At 44.0% G+C, this 22,425-nt stretch overlaps 1 protein-coding gene and 1 pseudogene across 4 annotated transcripts in view; one reads left to right on the top strand and one right to left on the bottom strand.

Annotated features, from left to right (window-relative positions):
* Positions 5,234–5,834, top strand: Gm3266 (predicted gene 3266; annotated as a pseudogene).
* Ccdc170 (coiled-coil domain containing 170) overlaps positions 10,968–22,425 on the bottom strand; it is an 81,984-nt gene continuing 70,526 nt past the window's right edge. For 3 of the 4 annotated variants that reach the window (NM_001370992.1, NM_001370993.1, NM_001195672.2), the window contains 2 exons: positions 16,733–16,969; positions 10,968–14,567 (listed from right to left, as the gene is read on the bottom strand). In NM_001370992.1, coding sequence (NP_001357921.1) covers positions 14,355–14,567; positions 16,733–16,969 — 450 coding nt within the window. In that variant the 3' untranslated portion in view covers positions 10,968–14,354. The remainder of the gene's footprint in view (positions 14,568–16,732; positions 16,970–22,425) is intronic. The other variant, XM_017313751.1, reaches the window with a different exon arrangement.

Below are 22,425 nucleotides of genomic sequence, written 5' to 3'. Positions count from 1 at the left end.
TCCCCATTTGCACAAGGGACAGAGCATGTTCAGTCCAATTAGCACAGTTCTGCTGCAAGGTGAGGTCCCACCATCTTATGACATGGCAGAGGATGTTTCAGTCATTAGTTGCTACACAGCAACCTCCCCCCCCCAAATGAAGGGCTTAAAACTGCATCACCTACTATTTCCCATGGGTCTGAGGGTTGATTTGGCATCTCTGATCATAACCAAAATGACCTTGTGGCTAAATTTAGCTGGAAAATGTACTAATGATTGAATTCAACTGTAATATTGGTTGGGCTGGGCCTCGCTGTGCAAATGATCTTAGGGTACTTTTCAAAAAGAAAAGGCCAGGGTTTTTTTGTTTTTCGTTTTTTGTTTTCTTTTCTTGTAAGACATCTAGGTTCAAAGAGGGTGAGATCCAGGACACAATTGTTAACCAGGTCTTTGCTTGCAGGACACTTGCCAGTGTCCCATGGCCCAAAGCAGGTCAAGTGACAAAAATAAGTATGGGCTGGAGAAGGGCTACACTGGGCATCAATACCAGGACATCCCTGTGATCCAAGGTTATGAAGCATTTCCTTCTAACTGAAACACTGCCTCCTGGAGGTAAGCTGAGGAAGTAAAGAAAAAAACCTCACAAGTCCCAGGAAGTTCCTAGAATCGACAGACTTCAGTTATATAAACAGTAACAGCTGCTAAGGAAGAGTCTCTGGCAAGTGAACTCCTGAGAGATACGAGATGCTCAAGAGTCATCAACCATGTGAGAATGGTCTTTTTCCATGATGCAGCAGCCTTTAGCACCCCATGCTCTTGTAAGCAACCCCCTACCCATACTCCTTGAACATGTAAAACTCATAAGTACTTGTAAAATTTAACAAACCCACAAGTCACTAAGCTAGACTTCAGTAGAATCCTGTCTTTGGTTTGCCATCATATGCTCTGCATAAGGTGAGTAGATATAAATTGTCTTCCCCAAAGTCTTGAGTGCTGAAGATATGGTTGCCAGTAAAGAACAATTTGCATAGGAAGCTCAGGGCTAGTGGTTGGATCACATGGCCTCTGCTTTCATCATTGGGTTAACTCACTGAATAGAGTCAAAATTGGAAGAAACTATTGGGAGGTTGTGAAGCTGTCGAAGGGTGAGGCCTGGTTAAAGGAAGTATATCCCTGGGCATGCATTCGAAGGGTTTCTTGTCCTGACCATTTCCGGTCCATTACCCTCTGCCTCCTGTCCACAGTGAGGTGAACAATTTTATCTAAGGCCTTCTGCTATGGTTTTCTGCCTTTCTATGTCCCAGAAACAATGGATCCAGTTGACAATTGACCAGAGCCTCTGAAGCCATGAGCCACATGAAGGTTTCCTCCTCAAAGCTGATTTTCTCCAGGATTTTGTCGCAATCATGACAAATCTAGCATCACACTGAAGTGGTGAGATGTGGCTTTCAAAACTAGTTTTTAACATCCGGCTGAACCCAGAACTGACCTGCTACCCAGTGCATGGATTCAGAAAGAGCTCCTAATTTTCTTCTCTTTTGAGTCACTGAGACCTATGCATAGACTCAATAGCCACTCTCATAGAGGGCCGATGCAGGCACTGACAAGACACACACACACACAAGCACGTGCGCACACACACACATTCACACCCAGCACACACGCCTGTGCATACACACGCACACACTAGCACATACTCATGTACACACGCACTTGCACACATACTGAGAAATGAGGACCTTCAAAAGCAAGGTGTAATACACAAAGTGAATGACTCCAAGGTGAGCTCATCCAGTGTGGGAACTAGCACCAGGCGCTTTTCACATCATACATTCTTTCCTTTGATGTTAAAGCAAGGCTGAGCAGAATGTCTGCCAACTGCCCAATGGCTCAGGAGAAGATTAATTTTGAGAAAGCTTACAAAATGCTCACTGTAGACTCTGTCTCATAAATGAACAGTAACTCTCAGTCTTAAGATTAAAATCTAGTGTTTTTTCAGAAATTATCTGGAATCTCTGCCGTTTCCTTGCTAGAGAGGCACATACATGATTTCGTCAACCCTAAAGGTCGGCATTGCCACCTTGTGAGGACTCTCAACAGGCCTATGGAGAGTGCACATTAACTTATATATAGGAAAGAATCCAAGAGTTATTTCTAAAAATAATTTCTTGACCTAGGCAAAAAAAAAGCTTCATTCTCAAAAGTATGTGGTAATGTCCTCCGAAGTCATAAATTATAGGTCATATTGATGTTAATCTGAGCTCCGCCCCTGTGCTGAGGGTTACAGGAACAAATTACATGGGTGAGGAACCCCACTGACTTAAGCTCTTGTATTTTAATTGTGTTATGTATTTTTGCCAAAGGAAGAAAACCATAAGAATAAATCCTGAGTTAAGAAAAGCATAAATACTTGGTAGCATTATTCACATGTTGAACATTCTTCCCATTGCTACAATGCCATATGTATGTGACTGGCCACTGCACTCCATTGCAGGGTGAATGTGTTTGAGGGACTCATTGCTACCTCAGTCAACTCAGACAACCATGACTGACAGAAGTAGAATAGAGTGGATGGCTTAACCAACATCCGTTTATTTCCCACCACTGTGGAGGCTGCAAGCCTGTAATGGTAGGATGCCAGCCTGGTCTGGTTCCAGCAAGGACTCTCTCCTGTCTTTCATCCTATACCACCTTTCTATGCCTTCACATGGTAGGCAGAGAGCAAGCCCCACCTGCTGCCACCGCTGTCACCGCTGTCACCACTGTCACCGCTGTCACCGCTGTCACCACTGTCACCGCTGCTGCTGCTGCTGCTGCTGATGATGATGATGATGATGATGGTGGTGGTGGTGGTGGTGGTGGTGGTGGTAATGAGGAGGAGGAGGAAAAGGAGGATGAGAAGGATGATTCTCCTTCTTCTAATCCCATCATAGGGAGCTCCACCCTCATGCCCTCATCCAGAGAAAATGACTATCCAAAGATTCCACCAGAAAATACCAAGACAGTAGAGATTAGGACTTCAACGTATGAATTTTCAGGAGGTACTGACATTCAGTTCGTAACACATGCAAATTCCTCTAGATGCTTTAAACACTGTCGCAAGCAGAAGAGAACCCTGAAAAATGTAAGGCTAGAATAAAGCCTGCAAATTATCTTTTCAGTTCTTCAGTTGCACTTAAGATGTCAAGGTCCTCGAAAGAACAAAATAAGGCTTGAGAAGCAGATAAAAAAGAGTAGCTTGAGTATCCATTAGCATGTATTTTCCCCCAGAACATAAAAATTATAGTCTTCCTAATCAAGTCTGTTTTGAGATTTTTTTTTCCACTTATATTCACAAAGTGTGGCTGTGAGCCAGCTAGAACTGGTATAACCTCACATTCTACCACTTTCTACTTTAATGACCTTGGGTGAGTCTCTTAACCACTTTATCCCTTTTTGCCTCATTTGTAAAAATGAGACTCATAATCCTACCTCTAAAACTCCTGACGAGCATAGTATGAGTTCGTGTACGTAGAAATGCCATTTGGCATAGCATGGCCATGTGTTGACTACTTGCCCTGTCTCTTTGATTGGCTTTTCTTTTTTAAAAAACAAACTATCTTCAAAGCAATTGCATATAAGGAAATCATTCTTATTGAAAGCCTTAATCATTAACAAATATGAGGTTTTTATCTAAAAGCTATACATTAAAGGATTAAATTTTTTGCAAATCTTAACAGTAAAATTAACAATTACTTCAAAACATGGTACAGGAGGCCAGCCAGACATTTCCCATTCAATATACACCACTGCGCTCTAAGGATTAATTATTGGGTTTTATATCTACATTAAAATCAGAAACTGGATGAAAGTCAAGCCTTTTCTCCCCTTAGGTATCCAGCAGGTAACCCACCATGCACTTGGCATCAAGACCACTGTGTGGGCTTGATCCACCCTCTACTACTAAAAGCTTAAAGTTACAGATGGCTTTTCCCTCTATTCGCATACCAGGCAGTGCCAGTAGGATTCTGGCAGCACAAAGCTATCATGGCGCTCGCTCTTGTTTACAAATGAAAACACTCTGCTCTGACAACACCTTCCTGCTCCTCCATCCTCTGAAAGCTAACTTTTGATGCTGAATACCTATGCAAATGACCCTGCATCCCCTTTGTTAATTCATGAACAGAGCAGGGAGAAGCACAGAATTGGGGATGTTGTGACTGGCAATCAACATCCATTTCTCTCCTCTTACCATAAAGTATTTTTCCAAACTGTCAGTTGCCATCCGCTAGAAGGTCATGAAATAACGGCTCCAAAACACTATTTCTTGATGGAACAGATTCACACAGGGTAACACAGCATGGGATAGCAGGATACGTCACAGTTTCCTATGAATCCTTTTTTTTCATGGATGTGATTGTGTGGCTGTGTGAATAAAGTGAATTTGATAAAAGAACATGTTTAAAAGTTGGAGGTATAATCTTCAGTATGCCTTTCAGTGCCTCTGGCATTGACAAGGAGAGTTCTGTAGTTCTTGGAATGCTCTAGGAGGCGATTCCGGATGCCGCTTGAGTTTAGCCAGTCAGATGCCTAAGTGTGAGATCTGGATGTTGGCAGTGGTCTCTACCACATCTCCTGCTGTTGGACATATGGTAGGCACATTTGGCTTTCTGTGGCATCATTAGCAGAGAATACAAGGTGTGCTCAATAAATTTGTGGTCCCTGAGAGGGAAGGTATACAGCATGTCCACCCTGGTTCAAATACCTGCAGGTGCAGTGGATGGTATCTAGGATCGGTGACAAGAAGGATGACTCTGGAAAAGATCACTCCTGATCATGTAGCATGTGATTCTGTGTACTGGCTTTCTGCATATTCTATTCCCATTCTCCTCTGTGCACTCCCGTGCTTTCAGTCCTCAGAGGATTCTGTGTTTACACCCTATGACAGACCTCTTCTTGCTGGTCCTATTGTTAAGTACCACCAATTCTGTACTGTGAAGTGTTAAACCACAGAACATTCAAAATGATGTTTCTGGGCAGTGGTGATGCAATGCCTTTAATCCCACCACCCGGAAGGCAGAGGCAGGAGGATCTCAGTGAGTTCGAGTGCAGCCTGATCTACATAGTGAGTTCCAAGACAGCCAGGACTACACAGAGAAACCCTTTCTCAAAAAAACAAAAACACACACAAAAAAAAAAACCAGACAAACAAACAAACAAAAACAAGGCTCACCATATATGCAATACTGAGTCTACACCGCCATCTACACAACAGCATTGTTGTTTCCCAGTTCGAGGGTACTGTGAAACTATACACACACTGCTGGCTGTCCAGAGCCAGAGCTGGAAGGAGGAATAAGTTACCAAAGATACCTGGATGGAAGGCTTCCTCAAGCCCACTTGTCTATTATGGACCACTCTCCAAGTTTGAGGACAGAGACCTCACCCTTTACTAATCTAATGTCATCTTGAGACACCTGGACCACTCCTTTGGGCTTTATAGAAAAAAGACCAGAGTAGGGCCACAGGTAGATATGGTGAATGATGGGATGGAGGACCTCCACTGCATATACATCACCCTCATCTACAGCAACTGTAAGAATGGTAAGGAGGACTATGCTAGGCCCTGTCTGGACACCTGAAGCCTTTTGAGACCCCCCTGTCCCAGAAACAGGGAGGCAAAGCCTTCGATGTGAGTGAACAGATCTCCTTTGCCGATTACATCTTGCTGGACCTGCTGCTGGTTCACTGAGTCCTGGCCCCTGGCAGCACTGATCTCTGCCTATGTGGCACATCTCAGTGCCCAGCCCAAGAACAGGGTCTTTCTGTCCTCCCCCAAACATGTGAACCATCCCATCAATGGCAACAGCAAACAGAAAGTGGATGGAAGAGACAAGGGCTGCTTGTCTTCCCTTTCCCAGACCTAATAAAATGTGTAAGACAGGAAAATACACACACACACACACACACACACACACACACACACACACACACACGCAAATACTAACAAAATAAATGGTTATTTTCTGGTTCGTAATATTATAGTAGAACTTAGTTAAGAGTCGCCATGGAGACTTGTGAAAGAAGCAAGTATAATTTGTTACCGATATTTGTGTTTCCGCTGTTTAGGGGGTTTGATAGGCACTGTAGTCCTGAGTGATGGAGGGACAGTTGTAAGGTTGATAAAGCTACTTGACAGAAGATACCAAGATGGTTTACTGTCTTCAGACCTACATTTATATAGGGTGAATCTATCTTGATCCTTCAGGTTTCCTGAAGTGACTGTTAGGTAGAGAGCTGGTCAGCTGCAGATGGAGAAGCCAAACTTGTGAAAAAGTGGGGGGCCAGGCTTGCTAGGGTGTGTTGGGACTGTGCTGTGATTACAGCAGAAGCATGACCATTTAGTACTGCTTCTGTTGCTAGGATAAAATGTGCTGATAACAAGCAACTTGGAGAAGGAAGGGATAATTTGGCTTACAATTCTGGTTAAGCCCGTTGCTGTAGGGAAGGTACAGTGGGTGGAGTTTAAAGCCGTTCACACTGAAGCCACAGTTGAGAGCACAGAGTAATGATGCATGTAGGCCTGCTTGCTTGTTTGCTTGCTCCTCTCATCTGGTTCAGGACACCCTTCCTAGGGAATGGTGCCGCCCACAGTGTGCTGACTCTTCCCTCATCAGCTAGCAATCCAAACAGTCCTCCACCTGATAATCTGATCTAGATGACTCCCAAATTGTGACTGTCTTCCAAAGTACTTCTAGGCTGGGTCACGCTGACACTTACAGTTAACAATCCCACAGTCTTATTCTGAAGGAAAGGTTTAAAGATGAGAGGACCTTCCAGAGTATCCTACCATGAGGGACAAATGCCAACTCTGTGTTTTCCTATATTACCCATTCACTAAATGAGATCTATCCTTGTAAAAGTTCTGTGAAAGAAGGGCAAGACATAAGTCCTTAGGAGGCACTTAGATGTGAGTTGTCAGAAGCCAGCAACTCTGGGCAGATCTAGAATTAGCAGTTCAGGGCCAGGGATGTAACTCAGAGGTAGAAACACTTGCCTAGCTCCCTGATAATGTGGCTTCTTACCTGAGGAACCATCATTTTAATGTCTAATTTCATCTTTGAATGACATTCTCCCTGTATCTGCATCTGTGCTTGTGCCCATATTTCCCATTTAGAAAGCCATCTTCTTATTTTTTTATTTATTTTGTTTATTCTTCTCTCATACACTCTAAACACAGCCTCCCCTCTCTCCACTCTTCCCAGTTCTACCCCCAACCCTTTCTTCCCAGATTCACTGCTCTGAAGGCCTGTTTCCTAAACTACAAATGGAGCACCTTCTTTATCCTTCTACCTAGGAGAAAGGCCCAGGACTATGAGCAGAGGGCTACTTGTACACATTCGTAGATCTCTCTGTGAGTCACTATTAGTTCATCAAGAAGTGACCCCCAGGTGGAGCCAAGTGGCAAGGTGCCATGCATAAGCTCCCCTAGTAACTGTCTTTATTTTTAATCAGGGCTCACACTAATAACATCTTCATGTGATCATCTATAAATACTTTATTTTAAAGTAGGGCCCCATTTACATTACACTTGAGTTTACAACTTTAGCATCTTTTGGCAAGAAACCTTTCAAACACAGAAGTAACCCATCCATTTTACAGATGGAGACAAGGTACAAAAAGAATGTTTCTCTGACATCATGTTTTTAAGAGGTAGGCAGAGGACAAATTCCTGTGAAACATTCCCATTCAGGAGACAGGCACAAGACTCCACCATTGTGGGCTGGACCAGAGATAGGTGCCCTTTCTGAGGACAGTCTATCTACAGGTTTGTCACTGATGTGTCTGTTCATCAAGGGCACCTTATGTTCAAGAGTGACTGAACACCCAACCATGGTCTCCAGAAGAGACAGAGAGAAGGAAGCCAAGACCCATCAAAAGTGGAAACAAAGACAGCAAGACACAGAATACCCAGAATGTGCTAGAAAACATGAACAATGGGACAGGCAGTAGCAGAATCCCGAGGTGACAGGAGAAACAGGGAGATGATGTTGAGTGTTGGGTGAAATGGCGGGACCAGAACTGAAAGTTGAACCATCATGACAGGACCAAAGGGCAGATTTGAAACAAAGAGCTGCCCAGGCCCTCTAACCCTAAGGCAGTCTACTACCATCTGGTTTCCATAGCATCTGGGTGTTGTCCACAAAGCTCTGACTATGAGGTCAAGCATCCCACACATGCTTATATCTCCCACTTCACCTTACATGAATCTCTTGTCTTCATTTTGTTTCTTATAACCTTCAAGTAACCTTGCTCAGGTGAACAGAGGTAGGTAAAAAACTGAGTTGACTATCACAGCATGGAAGCCTGAGAAAGAGGAAAAGGCAAAGGATGGTTGGTCCTTCAGAAAGTTCAAGTGAGAAAAGCATTTTAAAAAGAACAAAGATTTGCCCAGCCAGATGTGGATGCTGCCAGAGCCAGGTGGCAGAGTGATAGTATGGTGTGAGTTGGACCCAGAAAGGCAAAGTATAAATGGCATCTTCAAGGGGCTCAAACTTACAGGAATAAAAAGGGGAGAGATGGCTCTGAGGGAAAGGGGCAATGGTGTTTTAAGAGGGGAGAGGCTGAGAAAGTCTAAATATGATGGAAATGAGCTATGAATTGGTTGAGGAATACCAACGTTTAAAAAAGAATCATTCAACTGGAGGGAATTGGTTGCTGTGGATATGAGTGTCCAGGCTAGCCATGGCATTAAGCTAAACTAGGAAGAAGGAAGAAGAAAGAAGATGTGTGTGCATGTACACCGCAAAAAGTGTTATCAGGATGTGGTAGCCATGTAATGGCTCTTATTTTCTGAGTGAAATCAGAGGGAATTATCCACTGAGAAGGAAGAAGGAAGAGATGGGAGAAAGGCAGTGAGGAAATGAACATTTTCAATAGCTGTTTCAGAAAATGGCAGTGAGATCCAACTGGGAAAACAGTGTAGGGTGACCAGTTGGCACAGAGGGCTCTGCAGAGATCACAGGCTGTAGATTTGGGATGCCACTTAACTGTGATTTTATGTGTTTTTTCTCCAGCCTCATTCAGTGGGGCAGACAAACCAGCAGAAACACTGGTATTAATTCAAAGTTGAGGAAGAAAGAGCAATAAAAGAAGTCAAGAGTCTTAGGAAGGGAGTAACTAGAGAAATGAGCCATAGAGTCTAGGCTGTCTTCAAATGGAGAGAAGATTGGCGAGGAGGAGGAAACGGGCTGCCTGGGAAACTTGGGTACGCAAACAGTTATTTGAGAGTATGAGGTGAAGCGCTGGGGGAAGGAGAGGTGGTACAGATTTTAATATTCCAATCAGTGCAGGCTGCATGGATATGAATGTCCCACCTTCCACTGGAATATGGTCAACTTGCCAGGGACCACACTCAAAGAAAACTGATTCCCCTTCTCCCAGCAGTTATCAATAGTCAATAGCTACTTGGTGAGGGATAAGACATCATCCTCCACTCTCCCTTTTCATACTGGGCTTTGTCTGTCTTCGGCTTGTGCTGTTTTTTGTGCATGATGAATGTCACGGTTTGAATATGCTTGGCCCAGAGAGTGGCATTATTTGGAGGTGTGACCTTGTTGCAGTAGGTGTGTAACTGTGAATGTGGGCCTTGAGACCCGCCCACATCCTAGCTTCCTGGAAGCCAGTATTCTGCTAGCATCCTTCAGATGAAGATGTAGAGCTCTAAGCATCTCCTGTATCATGCCTGCCTGGATGCTGGCATGTTTCCACTTTGATGATAATGGACTGAACCTGTCAACCTGTAAGCCAGCCCCCATTAAATGTTGTCTTTTATCAGACTTGCCTTGGTCATGGTGTCTGTTCACAGCAGTAAAACCTTAACTAAGACACTGTATCAACTTCTGTGAGTTCATGCTTGCAACTGACTCGTTGTGTTTGGAAAACACTGCTCCCTTATAGTCTTCCACTGCTTCTGGCTCTAAGACTCTATCCACACCGTCTTCCACAGTGATGCATCTCCATCTACTACAAAAAAAAAAAAGAAGAAGAAGAAGAAGCTCCCCTGATAAGGGTTGAGAGACACAGTAATCTATAATAAACCATGTTCATTTATCATGGTAATAGTAGTAGCTTCTCCCCTAGGCCTTAAGCCAAAGCCCCTGGTATCAGTGCCACACCCAGTTTTGGTCTTGCAGCTTAGTCCTTAAATCCAATCAGAAAGTGTGTGGTTACTCACATGACTTTCATGTGGCTGTTGCACCATGGGTTTGCCTTGACTGGTCATTATTGTAGCTCACAGGCTTCTCAGTTGGATGATAAGATTAACAGTTACTTTTCACCTCTGGTAGCATGCAAAGTATCTTCCAGCACTACAAAGCTAGCCAGAAGGGACAAAGCTTCCCGGTGAATCCCAGCTTGCTTTCTCTGTGTCTTATATAACTCCTTTGTGGCATCTTCAGTAATAGGATCTTACCATCAACTTCTGGAGAGTATCCAAGAGCCTTGATGGTAGACTGCAATATTTTGGGGGTCACCAGGCCACGCTAACCAAAAACTTTAGAAGAGGTAACCCATTTCTGGCATTGGGGTTTTTATTTGTTAGTCTCTAGTATCCAGTAGGGAAAGTGTTGCCCCATTATAAGGTAATTCCATATACACGCTTCCATAGAAATTGGAAAAAGCCTTCCAGGTTAAAGGTTAGTCACCATAGAATGTTACACAATAAAATTTAGATACTTCTTCTGCATGCTGTTATTACAGCGTCAGTATGACAGATCTCGACAGCCCTTAAGCCCAGCACCACCTTATCTAGACCACTGGCCACTCCTCTGCAGAATCCCAAAAGAGATTAGTATCCCAGATTGGAAATTTAGATGGATCAAATCTTACAGTTTTTTGTGAGATATTTCCTGAAAATATTTAGATGTCTCAGTGACCAGAACAATAACCTCAGAAGCAATTCCCCTTGTTAAACGAGCTAGTATTAAATATTTTAAGACATCTAAAAATCACGTTCATCAAATGCATTTTATTGCATGATATAAAATATACATGGATATTATAGAAAAACAAAACATAGTACAGAAATGTGAAGCTAGCCCTGCCAACTCTGGAATTTGTGCACAAAGGAAAGGCCAGCAACCAACTGGCATTTTGACATGAAGGACAGGGCTTTATGCTAACACATTTTCAGTTTGCCCAAATAACAAACTGTTACAGTGTGCGTGAACTATCTGCAGGCACAGAATTTATTTACGCTCATGCCACATATCCTTTCACTGGACATCTCTAGGTTACATATTTGGAATATTAATATATGTATCAAGAATTGTTATTTAAACACGAGCCATATATGTGGATAAACAAAATGAAATTTCACATGATTAAGCACAGAGATAACTACTATGAGTTATTATTAGTCTCTTACATGAACCCTAATAGGTAATTCATGACCAATCAAAAGGAAAAAAACACAATACACTTATTCCTTTAGACACATACAGTCCGGCAAAAGGAGGTAAAAGCTAACCTAATATGGTTATTTGTTTTGTTAAGGGTTGCAGGAGGAATGGCTAATAAGTTAACAAGTTGGTTGTTTGGTTGTTAGCATGGTTTGAGATTGAGTTTCACTCTGTAGTCTAGGCTTGCCCGAAACTCACGATGTGGCCCCAAGTGACTTCAAACTCAATCCTCTTGGCTCAGTGCCCTGAGGGCTGAGATTCCATGTGTACACCCCCGTGACTGAAGGAAGCAGTATAACTTTAAAAATATATTGGATGAGCCATTTACTCAAGTTATTGCAAGAATATTCTTATGCCTTTTGTCACAAACTAGTATATCTTTCCAAGCTTTGCAATGGGTTGCTATGGCTCCTTTATCGTGTGTAGTCTTGAATCAGCTTGTGCCTTGTTCATGGCTGTGAGACAAGAGTTAGCTGTATAATTTCTCATTTTCTCTTAATGTTGTAAGGCACTAGAGCTGTTTGTGGTTTTGTTTGTTTGTTTGGTTGGTTGGTTAATCGGACACATAAAGATACAAGCTGGGACTGGAGAGATGACTCTTGCATAAAGACCTGAATTCAGATTCCAGCTGGATCAGTCACTCCGCCCCGGGAGACAGGAGGATGGCAGAGTTCAGTAGCTGCCAGCCTATCTCCAGGTTCAATGGCAGACTCTACCCCAAGGAAATAAGGTGGAAAGGGATAGAGGGTGAACCTGATGTCCTTTGGTGGCCTTTTATACACATACAAAGGCACAGCACCTGCACAAACGTGTGCATACCCCACTCTACAGTTGTAGCTCTTGCTCTCTCACACACGTATACACAACAATCAGAGACAATTTATAGGTTTATATTTCATATATTTAAAAGAAGATAAACTATCCAATAGAAAACATTGTCAGTAATGCTAAGAATATGGTTTTTTACGATATATTTATCCAACGGAAGTTTTGAAAGATGAGAGGAATTTATTTATGATAGAATCAAGACCATGAAAATGTTCCTTCACTGTTAAGAGTATTTTATACATTGGTGAATGTGATGGTTTGTATATTCTTGGACCAGGGCGTGGCACCATTTGGAGGTATGGCCTTGTTGGAATAGGTGTGACCTGGTTGGAGTAGGTGTATTCCTGTGGATGTGGGCATAATACTCTCACCCTAGGTGCCTGGAAGTCAGTCTTCCACTAGCAGCCTTTGGATGAAGAGGTACAACTCTCAGCTCTGCCTGCACCAGTGCCATGCCTGCCTGGATGCTGCCATGCTCCCACCTTGATGATAAAGGACTGAACCTCTGAACCTGTAAGCCAGCCCCAATTAAATGTTGTTTTTATAAGATTTGCCTTGGTCATGGTATCTGTTCACAGCAGTAAAACCCTGACTAATATAGTGAATGAAACTTAAGAGGATTTATCCATCCTATCAACCTAGGCTTGGGTGAGAGATTTTGATTTTAAAGAACTGCGGTTAGCCCTGTTCACACTTTCAAAGCTGCCATTTGGAGCAGTAATAAAAGCATACACGCCAGGCAGTGGTGGCGCATGCCTTTAATCCCAGCACTTGGGAGACAGAGGCAGGTAGATTTCTGAGGCCAGCCTGAGGCCTACACAGTGAGTTCCAGGACAGCCAGGACTACACAGAGAAACCCTGTCTCGAAGAACAAAAAAAATAATAATAAATAAATAAATGCATACACATTTCTTACCGTGCCTCAGTCCTATGTGAGGGCTATTCAAATGAGTCACTTTTTAAACTCTGCTGCCTTTAGAAGTCTCCTCCTGATCGTAGAGTTGCCTTCCTTCCTTCCTTCATTCCAGCAAGTCCTATCAGCCTCAAAACCAAGTTGAATCTGAAACTGTGGGTTACAAGTGGTACAGCCTCTATCTTGTACATCCTGGCTCCACTACTAACCATGCACAACTCATGCATTGAGTTAGTTCAATTGTTTCTGGGCTCTGGAAAGCATGTAAATAAATGTTTTAAGACTCTACCATGTTACCGTGATCTCATAGTTACACCTTGTATGTGTGGATTGGAAGGCCACTCAGAAATCTATAAACAGGTCCAGATACTATGTATCAAATTGTATGTAGACAGACAGACAGACAGACAGACAGACAGGTTTTGTGGGGCTGGAGAGATGGTTAACTGCACTTGCTACTCTTTCAGGGGACCTAAGTTCCGTTCCCAGCAAGCACATCAAGTGCCTGTAACTCTAATGCCAAAGAATCTCACTCTCTCTATGGTGTCTGCTGGCCCCTGCGCGTACGCGCACACACACACCTAAATATAAAATAATTTTAAGTAATATTTTCAGAAAACTTCTGCGCATGGTATCTTAAGATTTAAACTCATCAGTAATACTCTAGCTAAGATGCTCTGCTTTTCTGAACTCTGTGCACATATGTCCCAATGTAGGCATGAATCTAGGGATTCCTGTAGGTCTCAATGTGCTAACTAATTAAGTAATAGGTGGTTTTAGTGCTGAATATTTATCTAGGACTGGCCTTTTTTTTTTTTACATTCACTTACTCTGTGTGTGTGTGTGTGTGTGTGTGTGTGTGTGTGTGTGTGTGTGTGTGTAAACACTTAAGTTACAAAGCATGTGTATAGGTCAGAGGACAGCTTGCAAAAGTCACTTCTCTTCCTTCTACCATGTGTGTCCCAAGGACAGAACTCGGGTTGCCAGGCTTGGCAGCAAGTGCCTTTACTTTCTCTGGCCCTAGGGATGGCACTTTGGGAGATCTTTTCACAGGTGATATATTCTTAGTAAGTCATCAGAGAATATATTAGTCACACACTATGGCTGAATTTCAAAAATATGAGGAATGTATGAACTGCACAACTGGAGAATCGTACCCCCTCCCTTAGTTCCTCCCTCAGGGAGGCAAGTGATCAATGCGGAATTTCCACACGGCAGTGTGAGCAGCTGCCTTGCTCAGCAGCCATGTCTTGGAGGCAGGCACAGGGAACAAAGTGGTGGTGGTGGTGGTGGCGGTGTGAATGGAGCAGTCTTTCCAGACACTTGATGATCTCATAGTCGGGAGGATCGTGAGAGGTCATGTTCAAGCCCAGCATACTGGAAACCACCTCTCTGAAGTCTGCCAGCTGCAATAGCAAGCAGAGACACATTAGCTGGGAAAGAAAAAACAAAAACACACCACCATTGCTGGGTCAAGTGCAACAACAATAGCAAGAAAGGAACCCTTAGATTTGCATGAGGTAGGCAAATGACCCACTCTACCCTGAGTTCTCTAAATTATGAATAAGTAGGCTTGCCTGCTAAATGATCTCTAAAATCCCTGCAGGTTCCCCAAGCCTCAGAATTTTCATAATCTCTTGCGAGTCAATGTGTGCATTTGCTACTGAGACGAGACCCCCGACACACACACACACACAAGAGACAATCGTTTCTGAGACTCTGACCTCACTAAGTCTGTTCAGAAATCCTGGATGAGCAAAACGATTAACTGAGAACACGCTCTGTGGCCTGACAAGGGACTCTACAAATGTTGATGTGAGTGGAGAAACATTTCTGCATTTGAGACATTAACAGGGAAATGGGGTTCTGAAACTCAAGACAAGGAGTAAGCTTTTGAAAACAGGAGGGCTTCTCGGTCCTTCTTAAACCAAAGACTGCTGCCTCAGTGTGTGGTTCTAACACTGGGCTGATCTGAAGCTACTAGGTGTATGGTAAAGGGAAAGTAGAAGCCAGGGGCAATGGTTATAATGGGCCCCACTGTTGTAGTAAATCTTATTCTGGGGGTTGCTATATTTAGCCTTTGAGTACCTAGCATCACCAGGCCAACCCCCGATATATTGCCTCTCTTCACGTCCTCCCAGGGTGGTTTCCATTGCCCTAGGTTACCATAGACAAAACAGGGGTATTTAGGTAAGCCCTCACTAAATATCTTCTATTTCAGAAAAGATGGCATGCACATCAAGAGTGCAGCCTGCAGACGGAGTGCCATCAGAAGAACACCATCCAAACACGCCAACCCCATGTTCATTTATCTCCAATTTCCTTCCCATGAATGGTCCAGCGTGGGAGATGAGAGGTTCTTATTTGCACACCACACCTTCAAAGTGTATATGGAAGCATCATCCTCGGTGGGATGGTACTGGCTTTATGAGCTAATTAGGCTTGGTTGAGATTATGATGTTGGCTTCTCTAAGACAAAATTGGTATCCTTATCAACGGATAACCACAGCTTTTACCATTTGAGGGTTTGGGAAGACATCATATGTAAACTTGACTCTCAAACCTATAGACCTAAGAGAAATAACTGCCCTGCTTATTATGAGCTGCCCTGATTCCTACACTTTGCTCAAGCACCCAAATAGAATAAGGTACCAGTCTAGTCTCCCAAATGCAAGCGCTTCCCTCAGAGTTTCCCACTCTCTTGAATATGGCCAAAACTCACAATTCCTGAGATGTTTTCTTCCTGAGAACGCTTGCCCTTAGAGCTTGGCTCTTCCCAGCTCTGCCTGACACATGAGCCAAAGCAGAGTGGAGGAAAGAAAAAAAAAATCCCTAGGACCAGAGACCGTTCTCTGCCCTTTTCAGCTTCAGAAAGTGACACACTAGTCAAAAGCAGTAGGGGTCAGACTGCCCGGGACAGAGTTCTTTATGTTTGACCTGATGTGCTCATGAGATAAGATTCTCCTTGTAACCAGCCAGCCAGCCAGCCAGCGTGTACTTTTTTTATGGCTTACATCTGTGCTTGGTCAACCATGAAGTCTGTGCCACTGTTGGAGATTGGAGGCTGTTTTCCTGCAACTGATCTCTGTGGGAGATACGGCTTCTCTGAGCTCCAAGGCCTGCTTAACATTAAATGTGATGAGGCAATCTCCAGACAATTATCAAATGCAGTTGGAAGCATCTCATCACCCCCAGACGAGGATTCACACTAGCTTTCTAATGCTTTGATAAGAGCATTAGTTTTTGTTTCTTTCTTATAGTCTATGCCATGAAGCATGAACTGCTCTTCTTGGCCAAGAAACTCATAATGATTATTGGCTTGCCAAAAAGATGCTGGGGAGTGGGCAGATATGTTGAGATGATATAGAAACCGCTACACATTGTGTTGGAAGAAATGTATGACTAATGCTTTCTTTAGAGGCACACATGCAAAATTAGAAGGCCACACGGGAGCTAAGCATGGTCCTGCACACGGATGGCATACAAGTTCGCAAAGCAGTCCAAAGCTTTAAGTATGACTATGCATATAGCTTTTCAACCATCCTGTCCTGTCCTGAAGATTTATATCTACCTGCATTCCTCTCCTCTCCGCTTCATCCAAAGACTTCCTCAGGGTCTTCAGTTCAAGGCTGGCCAACTCTATCATGGCTCTGCTTCTTTCCTGGTGTGCTCGAGCCTCCTGCTCTGTGTTTTCCAGCTCAGACATGACCAACATGAGCTTTTTCTCTGCATTCTCCTTCATCTTCTCCAGCTCGTCTCGGGATTGATTTAAATCTTCAATGGCTTTGGTCTGTTCCAAGGTTTTAATCTAAGAAGTCAAGAGCATGATGATAATTTCCCTTGTACTTTCTTAAGAGAACTGGATACAAAGATAACTGGGAAGTCAGTGGAATTCCCTTAACTTTTTTTATGAATGAACAGTGGACTTCATCCCAAGCAGCTATGCAGACCTTACAAGACAGCATGGGCTGGATAAGCATGACTTCAGTCCTTATAGCTTATAAACAATAGAGTGGAGTAGCCTTATTTAAAACATCAAGCCACTAAAATGGCAGGCAGCATGGCTGGATTGAAATGGCTAGAATAAACCTGGGAGCAAGTTGGATTTTCTGTGCTACCCAGTGGAACCCTGTGCCTTGCAGATAAACAATAGCAGCAGCAAAATGCCTCCTCTTTTTGTGGCGTCACAGGGGGGCCCCTCAGAAGGTCTCTCTCATTGCTGTAGGGGGGATCTCTATAGGACGTTACACATTCAGAAGAATCTCCAGATGTGGACATGAGGCAAAAGATGCCATTGAATCCTGGGCAGACAAAGGGCAGAGATGGTCCCCAGCTGGAGACTCACCCCAGAGCCTTAAAGCCCTAGGGGAGGTTCCTGGGATGGGAGATGTGTCCTTGGGAGTTTGAGATCACACTAACTGCTTACAAAATAACTCAAGTAAGGAAGTGTCACATCCAGCACAGCTCCAAGGACAGACCCAATGGGGAAAGTGAAGGAATAAAGAAAAGATGAAAAGACAGACAAACAGAGAGACAGATGACAGACAGACAGACAGACAGATGCAGAAAAACTGGGATTAGATGGTCGGTGCTCTCTGCTGGCGTGACCACATTACTGCAGAAGCTCAGCATGCTTTCTCTATAGATTGAACAGAGAGGCAGAGCTATCGCATAGAGCTGGACAAGAAGCTGTATTTCATACAGATGAACAAGCAGGCAAGGGTTATGATATACGGCTGGATGGAGGAGACAGGTTTGTTCTGGGAAGAAACAGTCTCTGTGGGGGAGTCGTCTTCAGGCTGTAAATATCAAGAAGAAAGCTGTGGTGGTCATTTTCTGCACACACCATCAACAACCACACTTGGACTTGTGGAAGCCTTCGTCCTTCTTCCATGTGTCTGAAACTCTGAGTCTGTGGACATGAATCACAATATGGATGGCGTACAAAAGCATCCCTGGGTAAATTAAGCCAGGCACAATGGAAACTGTGATAAACATTTCACCTATGAGATACATGGAACAGGCTAACTCAGATAAAGGCAATAGGCTTTCCCAGGGCTGGGGAAAGGACAAGTCGAGAGTGGTTGTGCAATAGAAACAGCTTTTCAGTTTGTGGTGATGGCAAGGGCTAGAAATGGGTGGTGGTGATATTCTTACAGCCCTCTGGATGCACTCAGTGCTGCTGAAGTGGACACCTAGTAACAGCTACTGCATTGGGTTTTGTAATATGCTCTTTCACTGAAACATTAAGAAATTTGAAATAGTTTTGTAACCGCAAAGATTTGTAAAGGACTATTAAGACTAAATAAACAGGCATGCTGGCTGTTGTAGCTAGTCTGTTGACTGATGCTTCACTGAGGAATTATCTAGAGCCAATTGCCCTGTGGGGATATCTGTTCAGGAATGTCTTGATTGCCTTTAATTGAGGTGGGAAGACCCAGCCCAGGAAGGGCAGTGCCTTTAGCTAAGCAAAGTATCCTAGGTATAGGAGAAGGGAGACACCAAGCTGAGTGCAAGCAAGCAAGCAAGCAAGCATGCAAGTGTGCACACATTCGCTTCTCTTTGCTCTTGACCGTGGAGGTGACAGACTGGATGCTTTAAATACCTGCCGCTGTGACATCTTTGCAATGATGGGCTGTAACCTGGAACTGTAAGCTAAAATTAACCCTCATCTTCTAAGTTGCTTCAGGTTGAGCTACCTTATCACAGCAACAGATATAAAATTAGGATGGTGGTGCTTTTAGTCCCAGCACTTGAGAAACAGAGGCATTAAGATGGGATGTTCAGGGCCAGCCTTGCCCACACAGTGAGTCCAGATCAGTCTGGACTACATAAGAGATTACCTCAAAAAATCCAAACAAATAAATACAAACAAGCTATAAGACAATAGACACTGAGATGTTTACATTTTAAAAAAATAAAAAGGACAATTATAAACCTTCTCAGGGAGTTGGGGGAGTTAGAACCCTCACATACTGCTGGATGGAATATAAAATGGTGCACTAATATAAAATACAGCTTTGAAAATGCTAAATACATGAACCATCTATCAATCCCCCCCCCATAGCTGTAAGCCAGAGAGAAGGAAAAGCATATGCCCACACAAAAAGTTCATTACTCATAATCACAAGTGGTGACCACCCAAACATCCATCAGTGGATGGATGGGAAAATATAGTATAGCCAAACAATGAAGTGCTTATAGAGCACACAACGAACCCTAAAAAATGCCATGACAAGAGAATGAAGCCGGTTGCCAAAAACCACATGATTATCTTCTTATGAAAGAGACAGAGAAAAGGTCTGAGGCTAGTGGGAAGGAGGAATGGGGAGTTATAATTTATGGGTACAGAGTTTCTTTGGGTATGCTAAAAATATTTTGAAATTAGATACTGTTCAATAAGTCTGTAAATATACTTAAAAAAAACACAGAAATGCATATTCTGAAATGGTGGCACTCATTTGGAAGGTTCCAGAAGACTTTACATGATACAGGAAATCGGTGACTGAAGGGTGCGCTTTTCAAAGCTATACATCTTGCTCAGTACCCTCTTCACAGTCCGCTCCATATCCACCTTCCTCTACCACCACAGTGCTCTACAGACATTCACAGAACCAAGTAGCTATAAACAACTATAAACTATAAACAACTCTGAAACTGTGAGCCAAAGACTTCTCCTCCATCAGTTTGCTTACATCAGGCGTTCCGTGACAGCACATGCTGGCAAGGATGAGGAGGGACACTCCTCAAAAGTCTTACATCTTAACCTCCAAGGAGATACTGTGAAGGAGTGGGCTCCTTAAGAAGTGAACAGGTTGTGTTTCAACAGGAATAGATACCTGGGGTGGTTTGAACAACAGTGGCCCCCATGGGCTCATATGTTTAAACGGTTGGTCACCAGGGAGTGGATGCTTTGATGGGATCAGGAGAATCAGGACGTGTGGCCTTGTTGGAGGAAGTGTGTCACTGGGAGCAGGCTTTAAGGTTTCAAAAGTCCAAGCCAGGCTCTCTCTCTCTCTCTCTCTCTCTCTCTCTCTCTCTCTCTCTCTCTCTCTCTCTCTCTCTCTCTCTCTCCCTCCCTCTCTCTCTCCCTCACCACCCCCTCCCAAGGCTCAAACTGTAAAGGTCTCAGAAACTTCTCTAACACCTTTTACCATCCACCCCACCCATGATGATAATGGATTAAGTCTCTGGAACTGTAAGCAAGCCCCAATTACCAATTAAATGCTTCATTTTTTTTTTTTAAGAATTGACTTGGTAATGGTATTTCTTCACAAAAAAAGAACAGCAACTAAGATGCTTGTATAACAAACAGGAACCAAGCATTGTATGCCCTGATAGACCAGATAGACCTGTCTTGCCCCCTTACACCGTATGAGGACACAGCTAAGGTCTTGTGTGAACCAGGAAGCAAGACTGAGCAGACATCAAATCTGCTGGCAACTTTCCCTTGGACTTCCCAGGCTCTAGAACTCTGGGAACTCTGTTGTTTATAAGCCACCCAGCTTGTGGCATATACTTGAAGACTAAGACATTTTTCTAGACAGAGGCCAACAGCAATAGCAAGCATGCTTGACCTCGTAACCACTGAGCCAGTTAGTTCTCTGGGGTGACACGAACTGTCTTGGGACTCTGACAGCAGCTGTGAGCTTACAGTCTAGAAGTCAAAAGAACACCTTCTACAGCTCTGGAAATATACAGAAAATAAAATGCCAGACCCTGGGATGAGGGCAGCACAGAGAAAGGGGTGAACAAAATGGTGAAGCAGGTACTCAAAATGAGGAAGGCGCAGGTCTGCATGAGCTGAACATGAGCTGAACATGGGGGCTGGACTACTACCTACAGATAAACAAAGAGGCAGAGTTATTATATACCAATGAATAAGGAGGCAGATGTACCAAATCTCAGTAGGAGCAAGCTCTGTAAGGGAGCAGTCTTCAGGCAGTAAACAACATCCAGGGGGAGAAATCTAATGGGGATATTCTCTGTACTGTCCAGTCTGACCACAGAAAGGCTTTGCCAACTCTCTGAGCCTCTCACTAGGGAAGGCTTTACCACAGCCATGGGCTGAGACATGAGTGCCTTGAGATGCCTGTGTTCATGTCAACTGCACACACTCACTCAGGACGTCTCTGGTCTCCTACTCAGAGGACTGCTTGGATTCTTGTCAAGGGACAGGGGCAAGGAAGGGAGCGGCAAGTCAAACCACCAGGACAGAGCTGGAAGCCAGCAGGAATGACGGAGACTCTAAAGTCAAGCCATCAAGCCAAGAGCAGATTCCTTCGAGTGGGGTGGGAGTGAGTTGGTTTCTTTATCCTCCTGAGGGAACTTCTCAGACCAGCTCAGAGTTCAGCGAGTAAGCAATTGGCCTTTAATTTTCCTCCAGCAGGCCAGAACTGGCCATAAACAAGATTAATGTGCCATCGGGAGGCTAGCCAGGACAGGGAAGGTTCCCAGGGTACCATTCATGGTAAACACTGTATGCTAGCTGTTTCCCAGGGAACGACTATGCAATCTAGTGGGCAAGTCTTTCTTACACAGAAGAGTCAAAAGCCCAGACAGAAAGGTGATTAAAGCTGAACTCTTAAGTGTTGGCTGACTGTAGGGTCTAAGTCTCCAGATGCAGTTGTCAAAGACAGTGTACGAAAAACCCCTCACAGCTGTCAAGCAGGGGCCTCTGTATGAAGTGGGGGCAGCAACGTTCTAAGGCAGTGGTTCTCTACCTTCTGAACACTGTGACCCCTCTGTTCCTCATGTGGTGACCCCTACAACTATAAAATTACTTTCTTTGCTACTTCAAAATGGTAACCTTGCTACCCTTATGAATTGCAATGTAAATATCTGTTCATGCCCTGGCCGGGGGTCACGACCCACAAGTTGAGAACCACTGTTCTAGTGTCTTACTGGCCAAAAGAGATGCTGTGTCCACGCAGACGTAGCTCTGTGGGGGAGGTGTCCCACTCTGCAGTCTCTCCTCCCTCTTTGTCCCTCGTAGCACACATTCTGGGAGCTGGTAGCACAGTTACCCTCGCCCCAAAAAGCAAGCACTCTGCCTTTGCAGGCCCTGCCCCTTTGCAGTGAGAAAAGCAGTCCAGGCGGCCTGGGGGGGAATTTAGAAGCATTGACTCCATGGAAGGGGAGTGAAGGGCAGCAGTAGCTGGCTTGGAGCTTGCTCCATGGGGAAGAACTTGAGGGGGGGGAGCTTCTGGGCAATGGATGTACGGGAAAAGTCAGAGAGGAAAGCTTTGCTGCGGCTGGCAGTTA

This window comes from Mus musculus, chromosome 10 (assembly GCF_000001635.26).
Source record: "Mus musculus strain C57BL/6J chromosome 10, GRCm38.p6 C57BL/6J".
NCBI classification, from domain to species: domain Eukaryota; kingdom Metazoa; phylum Chordata; class Mammalia; order Rodentia; family Muridae; genus Mus; species Mus musculus.
Note: the sequence above shows the minus strand (reverse complement) of the source record. Positions and strands in the feature narration are given on the sequence as shown.